The sequence below is a fragment of the Cyprinodon tularosa genome, unplaced genomic scaffold (assembly GCF_016077235.1).
Source record: "Cyprinodon tularosa strain WSP-4 unplaced genomic scaffold, ASM1607723v1 ctg793, whole genome shotgun sequence".
Classification (NCBI taxonomy): Eukaryota; Metazoa; Chordata; class Actinopteri; order Cyprinodontiformes; family Cyprinodontidae; genus Cyprinodon; species Cyprinodon tularosa.
In genome coordinates, this window is record NW_024039555.1 from 1 (window position 1) to 13,939 (window position 13,939).

At 38.8% G+C, this 13,939-nt stretch overlaps 1 protein-coding gene and 1 non-coding gene across 2 annotated transcripts; both read left to right on the forward strand.

The window, feature by feature from the left end:
• Positions 1–307: 307 nt before the first annotated feature.
• LOC119773950 (piggyBac transposable element-derived protein 4-like) lies at positions 308–7,708 on the forward strand. Its single transcript, XM_038271189.1, has 3 exons — positions 308–1,040; positions 1,150–1,989; positions 7,629–7,708. The coding sequence occupies exons 1-3, from the start codon at positions 308–310 to the stop codon at positions 7,706–7,708; spliced, it is 1,653 nt and encodes a 550-aa protein (XP_038127117.1).
• On the forward strand, positions 2,932–3,003 carry trnad-guc. Its single transcript has one exon. It is a non-coding gene; the product is annotated as a tRNA-Asp (tRNA).
• Positions 7,709–13,939: the final 6,231 nt, after the last annotated feature.

A 13,939-nucleotide genomic window follows, 5' to 3' on the forward strand; every position in this document is an offset into this window, starting at 1 on the left:
AGACAATAGAAAAAGTTAAATATTCCTTTTATTCACATTTCCATGTAAGCTGTACAAAAAAAGGTACAAAGATGGTCTTCGGGTCAAAATGACCCTTTGAAGCAAATGAAGTTGAAATCAAGGTCACAGAGTTATTTACAAACCACAGAATGTTACAAAGTTTTAGTAGTGTCTTAGATCAATCAGTAGCAGAAGTAAACAAGGCAAATCAGGTGGTGTTCTCGCAGACTTCAGAAGACACCTGTTATTTCCAGAGGTTATAAAGGTGCTGCATAACAGGACCCTGAATTGTGTCTGTGCTGAAGCCATGAGTGTGCGTTACAGCCCTGAAGAGGCTTTAGAGCTGATTTTCTCACATGTTCAGCAAGACAACTCTGATTCAGAAGAGGAAGTAGAGGATGTATCCGAAGAAGAAGATGGAGAGGAATACAACCCAGAGCATGATGAATCATCTTCAGAAGAAGAAGAAAACCCTGAAGCTGAAACTTTCCTTTCAAAAAATGGCAAAATAACATGGTCTTCAGCAGCATATGACCAACACGGCAGGCATGAAGAACAAAACATTGTAAAGATGACCCCAGGACCCACAAGGTATGCAGTTTCTCATGCCCATGATATTGTTTCTACATTCTACCTGTTCATCACACCAGCAATAGAAAAAATAATCCTGGAGATGACAAATCTAGAGGGTTTTCGCAAATATGGAGACAGCTGGAAAAAGATGGATGAGATTGACCTCCAGGCCTATTTAGGGCTGTTAATCCTAGCAGGTGTATACAGGTCCCGAGGTGAGGCTGCAGCTAGTCTATGGGATGCAGAGAGTGGAAGGCCAATTTTCCGAGCCACAATGCCACTGAAACTCTTTCATACCTACTCAAGACTGATAAGATTTGATGACCGTGAATCAAGACCAGCAAGACGTGTGACAGACAAACTTGCAGCCATAAGAGAGGTATGGGACAAGTGGGTGGAGCGGTTGCCCTACCTCTACAATCCAGGCCCTGATGTAACAGTGGATGAGCAACTGGTTCCATTTAGAGGTAATCTTTTTTTTATATTTGTAATAAAAGTGATTTTCACTATTGATTTCTTTGACTGTTTTCTGTGACACAGATACTAATAACTGATGCTAATGTCTTTTGTCCAAAGGTCGTTGTCCTTTCCGGCAGTATATGCCCAGCAAGCCAGCAAAATATGGGATCAAATCATGGGTGGCTTGCGATGCCAAATCAAGCTATGCTTGGAAAATGCAAGTCTATACTGGGAAGTCAACCAGTGAATGCCCAGAGAAGAACCAGGGGATGCGAGTTGTGCTTGATGTGACAGAGGGACTCAGGGGTCACAATGTGACATGTGACAATTTCTTCACCTCTTATGAACTTGGACAGCAGCTCCTGAAGAGGAAGATCACCATGGTTGGTACAGTTCGAAAGAACAAGCCTGAGCTCCCACCTGCACTGCTTGCGTCAAAGGAGAGTGAGGTCTTCTCCTCAAAGTTTGCCTTCACACCCACCACCACTCTAGTTTCCTACCTCCCAAAGAAAAACAAGAATGTAGTTCTTCTGAGCACACTGCACAAAGACAGCGAAATTAGTGATCGTGAGGACAGGAAGCCAATCATCATCCTGGAATACAACCGCAACAAAGGAGGTGTGGACAACCTAGATAAGGTGATTGGAACATATAGCTGCAGAAGAATGACTGCACGCTGGCCCCTGGTCATCTTCCACAACATCATTGATGTGTCCTCCTACAATGCATTTGTGATTTGGAGAGAGATCAACCCAACCTGGATGTCTTGTAAGCAAAACAAGAGGAGGGTGTTCCTGGAGCAGCTAGGAAAGGCACTTGTAACTCCACTCATTGAAAGAAGGAAGCATGTGCCCCGCACAGATGCCTCAGCAGCAGTTGTGAAAGCTATTCAGAGTGCAGCAGCTCCTGATCAACCTGAGGATCCATCTACCACAGCCACTTCCCCAGCTAGGGCAAGTAAGAGGAAGAGATGTCAGTTCTGTCCTCAGAAGGACTGTAAAACACATACTGTGTGCTGCAGGTGTAAGAAATATATCTGCAAAGGCTGTGCACTTGCATACTGCCCTACATGTGCTAATTAGTTGAATGGGTTATGTTATTTGTCATATTTTTTGTATTGTACATTCTCTTAAATTGTTCACTGGAGAAAAATAAAAGAAAATTAGTCTTGAGATAAATAAAAATGCATTCGAAACATCTTTTTGCAAATTTTTTTCTTTTCTTAAGCTATATAAATTCAAGTAGAGAGGGAAAACTCAAGCATTCACACATTTTGTGATGAATTACAATATACAAGATGAAATTTGGTGTTTAAAATTCAATCAAGCTGCTTATATTGGGGGTTTAGTGAAGACGGGTCATTTTGACCCGGAGGACACAGGGTGTATACAGAAAATGAGGACAACAGGAGGGTTAAAAAGAAATTCTGCTTAGCGAGAAGTATATTAGTGAGGTTGTTTCTCACCAGTGTGTGCCTTTTGAAACCTTCTTTTAGGTTGTAGTGGCACAATGAAAAAAACTAATAAACGACCCACATTGAAAGGAAACAAGTCAAAATGCATTGATGGCCAAGCATGGAAAAGAGGATAGTGAGCAAAGAAAAGCAATGGAATCCACACACTGTCCCAATGCTTAAGAATACCGTCAACCATTCTCAAAAAATGAGTTCTTATTAATAAAAAGTGGGAGATTATTTGTTTAAATATTTACAAGACAAGCAAGACTTTGCTCCAGCCACGTTATAGTGGAAATGTTCCAGCGGTGCGCTGTGTGTAGCAAAGTGTAAACGGTTGCTGCCAAATGTTTGCCTAAAATGTTCCACGTTGAATGCGGTCACTCTTCGACGCATGACATGCAAACTGCTGTGTGACGATGGGGCGTGGTCAGCAGCCTTTCAAGTCCTCGTTAGTATAGTGGTGAGTATCCCTGCCTGTCACGCAGGAGACCAGGGTTCGATTCCCTGACGGGGAGCTTGTCTGTTGGTTCCAAATTCAGTCAGCTATGTCTTGAGTACATCATATTTTTTCCTGTTGTACACCAGTCTTTCACTTAATAGACAGAAATTGAAAAGCCTTGATTTCATGTTGCCCTCATCATTATCAGAGATCAGAGCATCACTGCCTGTCACCTGCAAGTAGGCCAATGTCTCAAATGTCTCATAGGGAGCAAACCCATTGAGCTGGCTTAACTGCTTCAAAAGAATGACCAACACTTAAACTCAAGCATTGTCTGGGAAATGAAATGATATTCCCAGTGGAAGCCAAAATCCCTTAAAATCATCATCATGACTGTCTGCTTGTACATCGCATCACAAAACCAAGTCTTGTGGTGTAGTTCCCCCCTGCCAGAACTAAATCACAAAACAGCTTCTTTATATGTGTTGCTTTTCTTTTACTAGCTGTTTTCTCATTTCTGTCATCCTACCCTCTCATCTAGCATAGTAATGAATTTGAAGGGTTTCATTTACATAAATCTCAAAAAGCTCAGAATAGGGACTAAGATTATGAAAAACAAGCAGAAGGAGCATTTTCAACTGCCGACTGTCCTTTGACTACTTGCAGAAGGCTCTATTTCCTGCTGCAAGTATCAGGAGTCCAGCAAGTAAATTAGTGAGGTTGTTGCTCAACAACCAATGCCTTTGACATAGTTTTAAAGATAAATACAGTTTTTCATCATGCAAACTTGAAATTCAAAGACGCATTCAGAGGTATTACGCTGACATTCAGTCTTTGAGATAGTTTGTACCATTTTTTTGGAATGACTATGTCCTGGATGACTGAAAATCTTCACCAGCAGTGTGTTCCAGGGTAAGTATAGGCACTTAGCCCTAAGTCTGAAAATCCTGTGACTTTGACAGAATCAATGTCATTAAAAAGAAATTCTGCTTAGCGAGAAGTATATTAGTGAGGTTGTTTCTCACCAGTGTGTGCCTTTTGAAACCTTCTTTTAGGTTGTAGTGGCACAATGAAAAAAACTAATAAACGACCCACATTGAAAGGAAACAAGTCAAAATGCATTGATGGCCAAGCATGGAAAAGAGGATAGTGAGCAAAGAAAAGCAATGGAATCCACACACTGTCCCAATGCTTAAGAATACCGTCAACCATTCTCAAAAAATGAGTTCTTATTAATAAAAAGTGGGAGATTATTTGTTTAAATATTTACAAGACAAGCAAGACTTTGCTCCAGCCATGTTATAGTGGAAATGTTCCAGCGGTGCGCTGTGTGTAGCAAAGTGTAAACGGTTGCTGCCAAATGTTTGCCTAAAATTTTCCACGTTGAATGCGGTCACTCTTCGACGCATGACATGCAAACTGCTGTGTGACGATGGGGCGTGGTCAAAATCATCATCATGACTGTCTGCTTGTACATCGCATCACAAAACCAAGTCTTGTGGTGTAGTTCCCCCCTGCCAGAACTAAATCACAAAACAGCTTCTTTATATGTGTTGCTTTTCTTTTACTAGCTGTTTTCTCATTTCTGTCATCCTACCCTCTCATCTAGCATAGTAATGAATTTGAAGGGTTTCATTTACATAAATCTCAAAAAGCTCAGAATAGGGACTAAGATTATGAAAAACAAGCAGAAGGAGCATTTTCAACTGCCGACTGTCCTTTGACTACTTGCAGAAGGCTCTATTTCCTGCTGCAAGTATCAGGAGTCCAGCAAGTAAATTAGTTGCTACATGTACTAATATTATTTAGAAGTGAAAATGATAGGTGCTAATTTTTTTAACGAGGATTCTACTTCAAGATTTTGTAAATCTATGTCTTTAGGTTTCAGTTGTTCAATCTCTATAGAGTGTACCAAGAAACTTGCCAAAAGTGGGTCATTTTTAAGTATTGAATATTTCTTTTGTTTTGTCATTGCCAATTCCAGTTTTTTTTTTCTTTTTTTTTTTATGCTTGTATCGAGAAATGCTGCATTTAGTTTAAAAGCCAGAATAATTTCTATTATGTGCGTCATCATAATTTTTTTAAAGTGAAATACTTGCCTTAACATTCAATTTCAGTATATATCAGATGAGCATATGGTGAAAACCTAGGCATCCTTTGTGCAGAGAATTGATGTATTACTTCCTTTCTCCATTCATATGCTCTCAGGTCACATTTTTGGATGCAGTGGCTTTCTGTGTTGAATCACAATGGTTTCGCATGGTACTCCCATCTCCATGTAGCTACATGGATCACAATATATGACAAATTCTTGTGTGTTGGTGCCTGAGGCTTTGAAGGTCAAATGGATTGTCTATTTGTTTCTGGCCTTGGCTTTTAGGCAGACTCTTTGAATTATTAAACATTATATAAAGTAGGTATTAGAAACACCTGTATCTACCTCTATTTTTTTTAATATCTTGATTTTTTTTTAGCATACATACATACATGGTAACTTTTGCTTGATGAAAGAAAATCGCAAAATGTTCATAAAAACGGTTTGAATGTGACAAAAGTATTGATAAATAAAACATTTATGAAAAAGAAAAAAACGAAAGCCGGACATTGCTTTTGAACTCCACCTCAATAGAATGATTTAAAAAACAATTACTCATGAAACAGGCAATGGACAAAGTGTTAGTACCCTTAACTTGATATTTTGTTAAACGATCTTTACATAAAAAAAAAAACAACTCATAAGATTCATCCTTCCATCCATTTTCTGACACGCTTAATCCCAAGTGGGGTCCTGATGGGTACTGGTGCCTATCTCCAGCTGTCTACTGGCAAGAAGCGTGGTACACCCTGGACAGGTCGCCAGTCCATCTCAGGGCAACACGGAGACAAACAGGACAAATAACCATTCATGCACACACTCACACCTAAGGAGAATTAAGAGAAGCCAATTAAGCTACAGTAAAAGCCATTCAAAATGGCCCTTCCCAGTCAAATGCCAGCTGAATGGCAGTAAGATCCCCTCCAACTACCAGCCACTGGCCTTCTCATATTCTCATATGGGCATGCATGTTTTATACTCTGACTCCACCCTTTCACTGAATTACAGGGTCTGACCAGGAGATAACACTTCTCTCTAGATCTTAATGTCCACAAATCATGATAGCAAGACTATTTTAGATGTTTAAAAAGGAATTGTTGGGGGCTAGCCAAGGGCTCATCAAGGAAAGTGGGGAAATTTTTAATGGCTTGTACTGCAATAGTCATGTTTTTGGACTGTGGGAGGAAGCTGGACTACCCAGAGAGAACCAATGCATGCACATGGAGAACATTGTCATGATCTGGCCTGTTTGCTCTCCCTTAGTTAGTAATTCCTCTCACCTGCCCTCTTCCTTCCCTGCCTCAATTATAATTTATTCCCCTAACCTGTTTCCTCTAGTTGATATTCAGTTCAGCCTGAGCATTCAGTGCCAGATTATTGCTTGTCTCTCTGTCAGTCTTTCTGTTCAGTTTTTATTTGGTTCATGTCCTGGATCCTAGCTGCCAGTGGAAAGAGGGTTTTAGTGTTTGTCTTGTCTCCTGATCGTCCACTGTTCCTCCCCCGCAGAGTCCTCTGGGTTTTTGGCTCATTATGGGGGGAGGTTCAGTTTTTATCAAAGTAAGCCTGGCTCCAGGGAGGAGACCAGTTTAAAGTCCAGCTTCAAGTTCCGGTTCCTACGTCCTGTCTCGGCTACCCTCTTCCACTGTGCCTGCCTGTCTGCTCCTGTGCGTGACCACCTGGTCATGCTTCTGGTCCCAGTCAGACTCTGAACCCTCCTGGAAGCCTGTGGATGCCTGGAAGTCTGGATCATGTCACCTGTCTCTGTTCCTGCCTGATCTGGATCCTGCCTGTTTCTGTCTGTTCCTGTCTGTTCTGGATCCCTCACCTGGATCGGCTTCCAGCATCACCTCTGGGACTGCAGCACTGGGGACACTCGTGGTCTAGACTGTTAAACCAGGTAAGTGACCAACACAGTTAATCTTCTATCAGTTGATCGTGGTCACTTACCTGTGTTTCTCCCCCAGAGTGTCTGAGATTGGGCGGTGCCCTGCCCCCCGCCTGCAGTGTCCGCGAGCCACAGCTCTGCTTTTGTTTTTGTTTTAATAAATCTTTTGAACTTTCCTACTGACTGCCTCTCCTGAATACTGGGTCCATCTGCCTGCGATTCCTGACAAACATGCAAACTCCATGCAGAATTACCCCAAGCTGGGAATTGAGCCCAGAACCTTATTGCTACAAAGAAGCAGTGCTTTCCACTGCGTCACTGAGCGGCCCTCTAACTGGGTTTGGCATATATGTGAGATCAAGAATATTTAACTTACACAAACATGCTCCAAACAACTTCTGGGCGAGGGTCGGTGCAGAAATAGCCACTTAAACTTTGAGCAGTTGTGTAAAGATTATGTATGCCTCTATTTAAATTAAATGAAGCATATACAAATATAACATTAAAAGTAAAAGTGCATTATCTTGTACTGCATTAGAATTTGTACAGAAAAAAAGATAAGGTTGGTATGACTTGTAAACAAAAAATACAAAGTATTTCCTATACTTCCTATACTTCCTATACTTTTCTCAGGAGAGAACTTGGAGAATAACTCAAGGTCTAAACCTCGCTAGCCTGAAGCTAAGCTCTGCCGCTTCTAAAGTCTCTGCTGAACCCTCAGTCTCTGGACCCAACCGGTTCCCACCTTCTGACGCTCAGCCTGAACCACTGAACAGTAAACCCCGTGTGACCAACCCCTGATCTGTTCCCTGCATCTGTTCCCTGACCTGTGGTTTCCTAAATAAACTGTTAACTTTTTTCCTCTGTCTCCTGGTGTTCTGCATTTGGGCTAGGAACTAGTACCCATCATGACAGTTCCTAAGTTAATTGCTTTTCCAATTTGGTATTCAAGAAATTCCCAAAATAAGGTGGCTGTATATATTCTACCCTGTGCTGCAACCAACCAACCACCCTGAACTATTAATACAAGGGAGAATGCACGTCTCTATGTCAAATTGTGATCCTCCCATCACCATGTTGCAGCTTAAATCATGGGCCTTTGGAGCAGAAATATTTTTTTGCTAATTTGTATGATATCTGGTAAGGTGTCTTCATACTGTAGCACATCTGCTTAAATTTCATTTAAGCCATGATTGCATTTGTATCATTTCAAACCTGCTTTCCCATTTAACTTTGACAAATGACATCGACATCCTGTTTGACCTTGCTTGATATTATTTCTTCTCTCAGACCGTATGGTGTAAATAAAGTTTACTTTTATCATAGTGTCTATTGATAAAGCGCTATCCTTAACATTGAACACAAATTTCTCCTTAAATGGTTTCTGCATAAAAGACAACAACAATATAAACATCATAAACAGCTATGCAATATTTGATTTAACGGGTCATAGGAGCATTGACCTGCAACTTTTATAACTTATTGAAGCAGCTAGCAGTGAAGCATTGCTTATCCTATCTTGTATGTAAAATGAAAGATAGAAAACTGTTCTCATCTTAGAAATACTTAATTTTCTCTTTGCTCTTTACCTTCATTAAAGTTTTACTTGAACTAAATTGCTAAAGCATCTAGCTGCTACACACCCTGCACGAATATTATAGGTTTGAACATGTTTTCAGCAGTGGATTGAATAACAAATAAAATTGTTAGACTAGTCCACTGGCTTACACCCCCTTAGCTTAAGATAATAAAAATAAATTTTGTTCATATATTTTTTTTTGTTTTATGCTCTCATTGCAAAAGAACTGTACAGACTCCTGTTGACAAACATTTGCTTTATTATTAGCTACTTTACAAGGTCATTGACCCAAAAGATGAAATGAATCCATGTTTTTCAGTTCTATGTTTTCCAAAGCATGCTTCTTAATGCACCAGTTGGTAACTATTATCCTCCACATCTAGCTTTTATCGGAGATGATTCAATGCCTTGTGGTCACTGGGCTTGCCCTGATGTTAGAGATCTGACTTGGATTTCATCCACATGTGCAGTAGTGAGATGCATTATTGATCACATCAACAATTCAAAGGGCAAAGAGACTCATAAGCAAAGCAGTAAATGACAATAATAATAAGGAAATACTGTTGCTACAATTCAGAAATGAGAAAAATCCTTTAAGAATTTTAGTTTTAGAAAATGTATAGGTAAAAGAGAACATGTGAACTAGTGGTCCAAAAAGAAAAAAGATCTATTGGTGTTGGGGATATTAAATATTTAAATATTTCGGTAATAATATTTTTTAGACTTTGTTTACTGTTCTCCGATTTATTAATTTTTGCTAAGATCAGTCCATATATCTACTCAGGTCAAATATCTCTCTTGCTCAAAAGCCCAAAACAAAAGTGTTTACATTGAACTTTATGTTTCAGGTTAGAGTTTTATTAGAGTTTCTAAGAACACGTGTTTGGTTTTCAGAATTTCTCGCTCCTCTAAGGATAAAAAAGTGACATACTATGTTTATAGTTGGATCCTCTCCTTTAAGCACTAGGCTGAATGAGGACCTAATATCTAACTAAACACATGTAAGGAAAATGTTGAGAGTAGTAAAACAAATAGTAACATCTTACTAACAACAACCACAACACTAAATCTAAACAGTTGGGATATAATGTCAGGGGGAAAAGAATTCTGCTCTAATATACAAATTTAAATGTGTAGAGTTTACAAAACTGTATGGGCATTGTGTGGTATGAAATTAAGCTTTAATATTAAAGTAAGCTTTATGGCAACAAGCTGGGCCAGTAGGTTTGATAAATAACAAAGGATGCATATTTAGAGTAGAGCTTCCTGCCCACAGGAAACTACCCTGTACCATATGTGTTGCTGTGGACCTGTGTTCCTTCTTGGAAACCTTCCTAGAATTGATCATATCCTGATTTCCTGTTAATACTGTGGTGAGAAATTAAATATGGTTTGCTTCTTAGTAATTCAGTAGCATAAAGATCTTACATGCATCTTAGTCATACCTTAATTCTATAGAAAACCAGTGGGGTTAGCTGGGGGGAGGAGTGAACAAGAGATGACCTAGTTATCTGGGCAATCTAGAGAGATTTTGCAGAAGGGGATGGTCAAAGACACCTTTTTTTGTAGGATGCAACCTTGTAAAATTGTATAGGAGCATATTAAGTTCTATCCACAGTTAAAAAGGTAAGGTGCTTATGTACCAACATAAATTATATTCATATTTTTATATGCTAAAGAGAGATTTTATTTTCCTAAATGGTGTTTTGATTCAGGTTTCCTTAGAAAATTTAAAAGGGAAATTTTTGAACTGAAATATTGAATTTCTATCATTAAAATACATTTACTTTTACCAGGTGAATCTTGCCACTAAATATGATGAATGTATGAAAAGAGGACAGCATCCTTTTTATGTTCCAGCAAGTGGAGGAAAAACTCTTCATATATAGACCAAACTTGTAATTTCAGTGTTTTATTTTAGTGCTGTACTGAGAACCAAAAAGCTATCATTCAATACAGTAACAAAATAAAGAAATTTGAGAAATACTTTTCAAATGATATGGCTCCAGTTAAATGTAAATGTTTTACTGTGGACAGTTACAGTACATGTTTAAGATTAAATGTTTGTTTCAAACTGAGTAAAATAAAATGTAATAATTAGGTCTGATTTGGCTGGTCAGGATCTGAATAAGACATCTCTCTGCATGAGAGGAAAAAAAGTCCTCTCGGCAGTGCCGGGGGCAAGAACTCTCAGCGGAGAAGAGTTTTCAACATTAACCTACCAAACATGTATATGCTTTGACATACAGTATGCTGATAGTTTCATCATGGCAGCAACATAACATCATTCAGACCAGATGGCAAGATTCCCCCTCATCCACTCAGTTTCACACGAACATCTTTCAAAGAGCAATACATTGCTCATGAAATCCTTCAGAGGAACATTTTGGTCAAGATACAGTATGTAAGTAAAGGAAAGTTTTAAACCAGGTAAGAAGAAGAATGTGACTTTTTTAAATAAGAGTTTAAATGAGTAAAATATTTAAGAAAGGAATAAGGAAAATGCCAACCATTGAGAAGCCAAACCATTACTGTCATGGTTTTTGGGTCAGTTTAAGTTTTATCTTTGAGTTTTCATTGGTTTTATTTACATTATGTCTTATTCTAGTTATTTTTTATTGTATTTGAGTTGTTGGGTATTTCATGTTTGCTCTCGGTTGCCCTCCTGTGTCAGTCTCCTTTTCCTTAGGTCCTTTCTAGACCCCTCTGTTCACACCTGCTCCCAATCTGTGGATTAGCCTGGTCTTTGTTTCTGTCTTCCATATATGCACCTCCTGCTTAGTCACTGTTGTTGGTTTGTTGTAATTTCTTTGGCCCCTTGGGAGTATTCCTGGTTCTCAGTATGTTTGGATTTTTTTGTGATTTTTGCTTCTGTTGCCCTTTTTGGTTAATTAAATCTTGCAAGAAATTACCTCAGCTTCCGTCTCTGCATTTGGGTCCTTCAAACCTTCACTCAACCTGACAGTTACAGGACTTTATTTAACCTTGAGAGTTAGGCCTGTATAATCAGCAACATTGACACATCCTCAGAGCAAATATTCCAGTATCTAAAAATATCCAAATACTCTGTGTAGTTGACTTAAGCACCTTTCCTAGCTCCTATCCCTATACCCGGTGTCAACAAATAGAACACTATCCAGGGTGGAATAGAAGCTCCAGACTGTTGTGCAGAATACAGGAATCTTACAGCCTTGCAGAAGTCGTTAAATGATGGACAAACACACAAATTATGCTGGTCATATTGGGACTACAGTATACTGGAGGAAAAAATCGGAAAGGCTAAGGTTTTACATCATAAAAACCAAAACCTATAGAAGTGTGTACGTTGGCAAATGTCACACAGAGTAAATGTGAAGAAATAATGTATTTGAGTTCTATTAAATTAGGTGAGCTGTTCTTATACATCCTGTCACACAAACAGGTTCAGTGGAAATTAGTTGAGGACCCAGATGCAGAGATGAGGAGACAGAGATTATTTTTTGCAGATTTAATTTAGATATAGATGGTAACAGAAGCACAAATCCAGAAATAATAAACAGGTTACCAAAACTAGGAGACGCCAGGAAGAAACATACATGAGGAGTGAGGTAATGAAGATGCATCATATCTCTTTAGCACCATGCAGTGTGGAAATACTACTTTGTTATTGAGAATCAATAATTCTGTCAGATTTTGTTTTGCAGAACCTCAGGCAACTGGGTTAAGGCTTACTCTTTACTAAAATTTTAAATGCAACATTTTACTCAGTCTTCAATATTTAAAAACTCACCCATATGTCCCCCTGAAGCAACTTGGCCAGTTGCAGGAAAGACCCTGTTCTGCACATGCAGAGATTACAGCTGTGACTCCTCCTTCCTAAGAACTGCATTGAAATCGGTTAAAACTGTCTTTCTGATATTCATATTTTTAACAATTCTATTTTTCCCCCCAGTGCATTTAAAGATATTTGTATCAAGGCCCAATAACTCCCTACATAACACCAAAAACTAGAGCAGCTATACACCTTCAGTGGCCATCTATCAAGAAATAAATTCATTTGAATGTAATTTAATCTAATTGTAAATGCAGCTGTTTCTACAAAGACCTCAGAGAGTTGTTGGAGAAGCTTAATGAACCAACAGCATCTTATAGACTATGGAACACCGCAGATAGGTCAGGGCTAAACTTGTGGATAAGTGTAGGTAGGATAAGTTTATAAAACAATATCTTGAACCTTGAAGATCTCATAGAACATCGTTCAAATCAAAGGAAAAAACAACAACAAACATAGTACATACATTGGATACCTGCAAAATACTTTCAAAACAAGTGCTTGAAATTGGCCACAAATGGCACACAGAAAACTCATAGAAGGTGAATTGTTTTGCACACATCTGAAAAGGAAACAGAGATACTGAAGAAACACCATGAAAATTAAACATGAAGGTACCATCATCATGATATGAAGATACTTTACATCAGTAGGGACAGGAAAGAAGCTCACTGTAAAGGTGTTGTACAGCCAGAGTGATATTGAATGGCTTTGAGCCAAGCATAAACCTGTTTTACAATAGTTTAGTCCAGAACTATGGCTTTATACATTGTTGTTTTTGTTAATGATCTATTGACACAAACACATTTTTTTATTTATTTTTTTATATATGTTGGTTTCTCTTTTCCTTTTTTTTGTGTAAATGTTCTAGCCATACAGTTTGTGGTTTTTATATATGTAATGGCTTGTCTTCACCTTAAAAATTGTGCTTCTTTGTTGCACAATGGAGCAGTGGGTAGCACGGCTGCCTTGCTGCCTTAGCACTGCTGCATTACAGGAATAAGGTTCTGGGTTCAATTCCCAGCACAGAACTATGGCTTTATACATTGTTGTTTTTGTTAATGATCTATTGACACAAACACATTTTTTTATTTATTTTTTTATATATGTTGGTTTCTCTTTTCCTTTTTTTGTGTGTAAATGTTCTAGCCGTACAGTTTGTGGTTTTTATATATGTAATGGCTTGTCTTCACCTTAAAAATTGTGCTTCTTTGTTGCACAATGGAGCGGTGGGTAGCACGGCTGTCTTGCTGCCTTAGCACTGCTGCATTACAGGAATAAGGTTCTGGGTTCAATTCCCAGCACAGGGTCTTTCTGCATGGAGTCCGCATGTTCTCCCTGTGCATGCTAAGGTTCTCTTCAGGTACTCCAGCTTCCTCCTGCAGTCCAAAAACATGACTGGTAGTTTAATTGGTGTCTCTAGATGTGCAATATCCTTAGATGTGATTGTGTGTGCGTGGTTGTACGTGAGAACACAAGCAGCAGCAGTTTGCATTAACTGTCTGATCAATTATTTTGGCAGACCTGTGAAGATACTGTTGCTGTTAAATACTGTTGAAAAAAGAAGCTAATGAAGGTACTAACTATTTAGCCATAGAAAATGATTAATAAAGCAGCTCAAGTAATATTAAACAGTAATGTA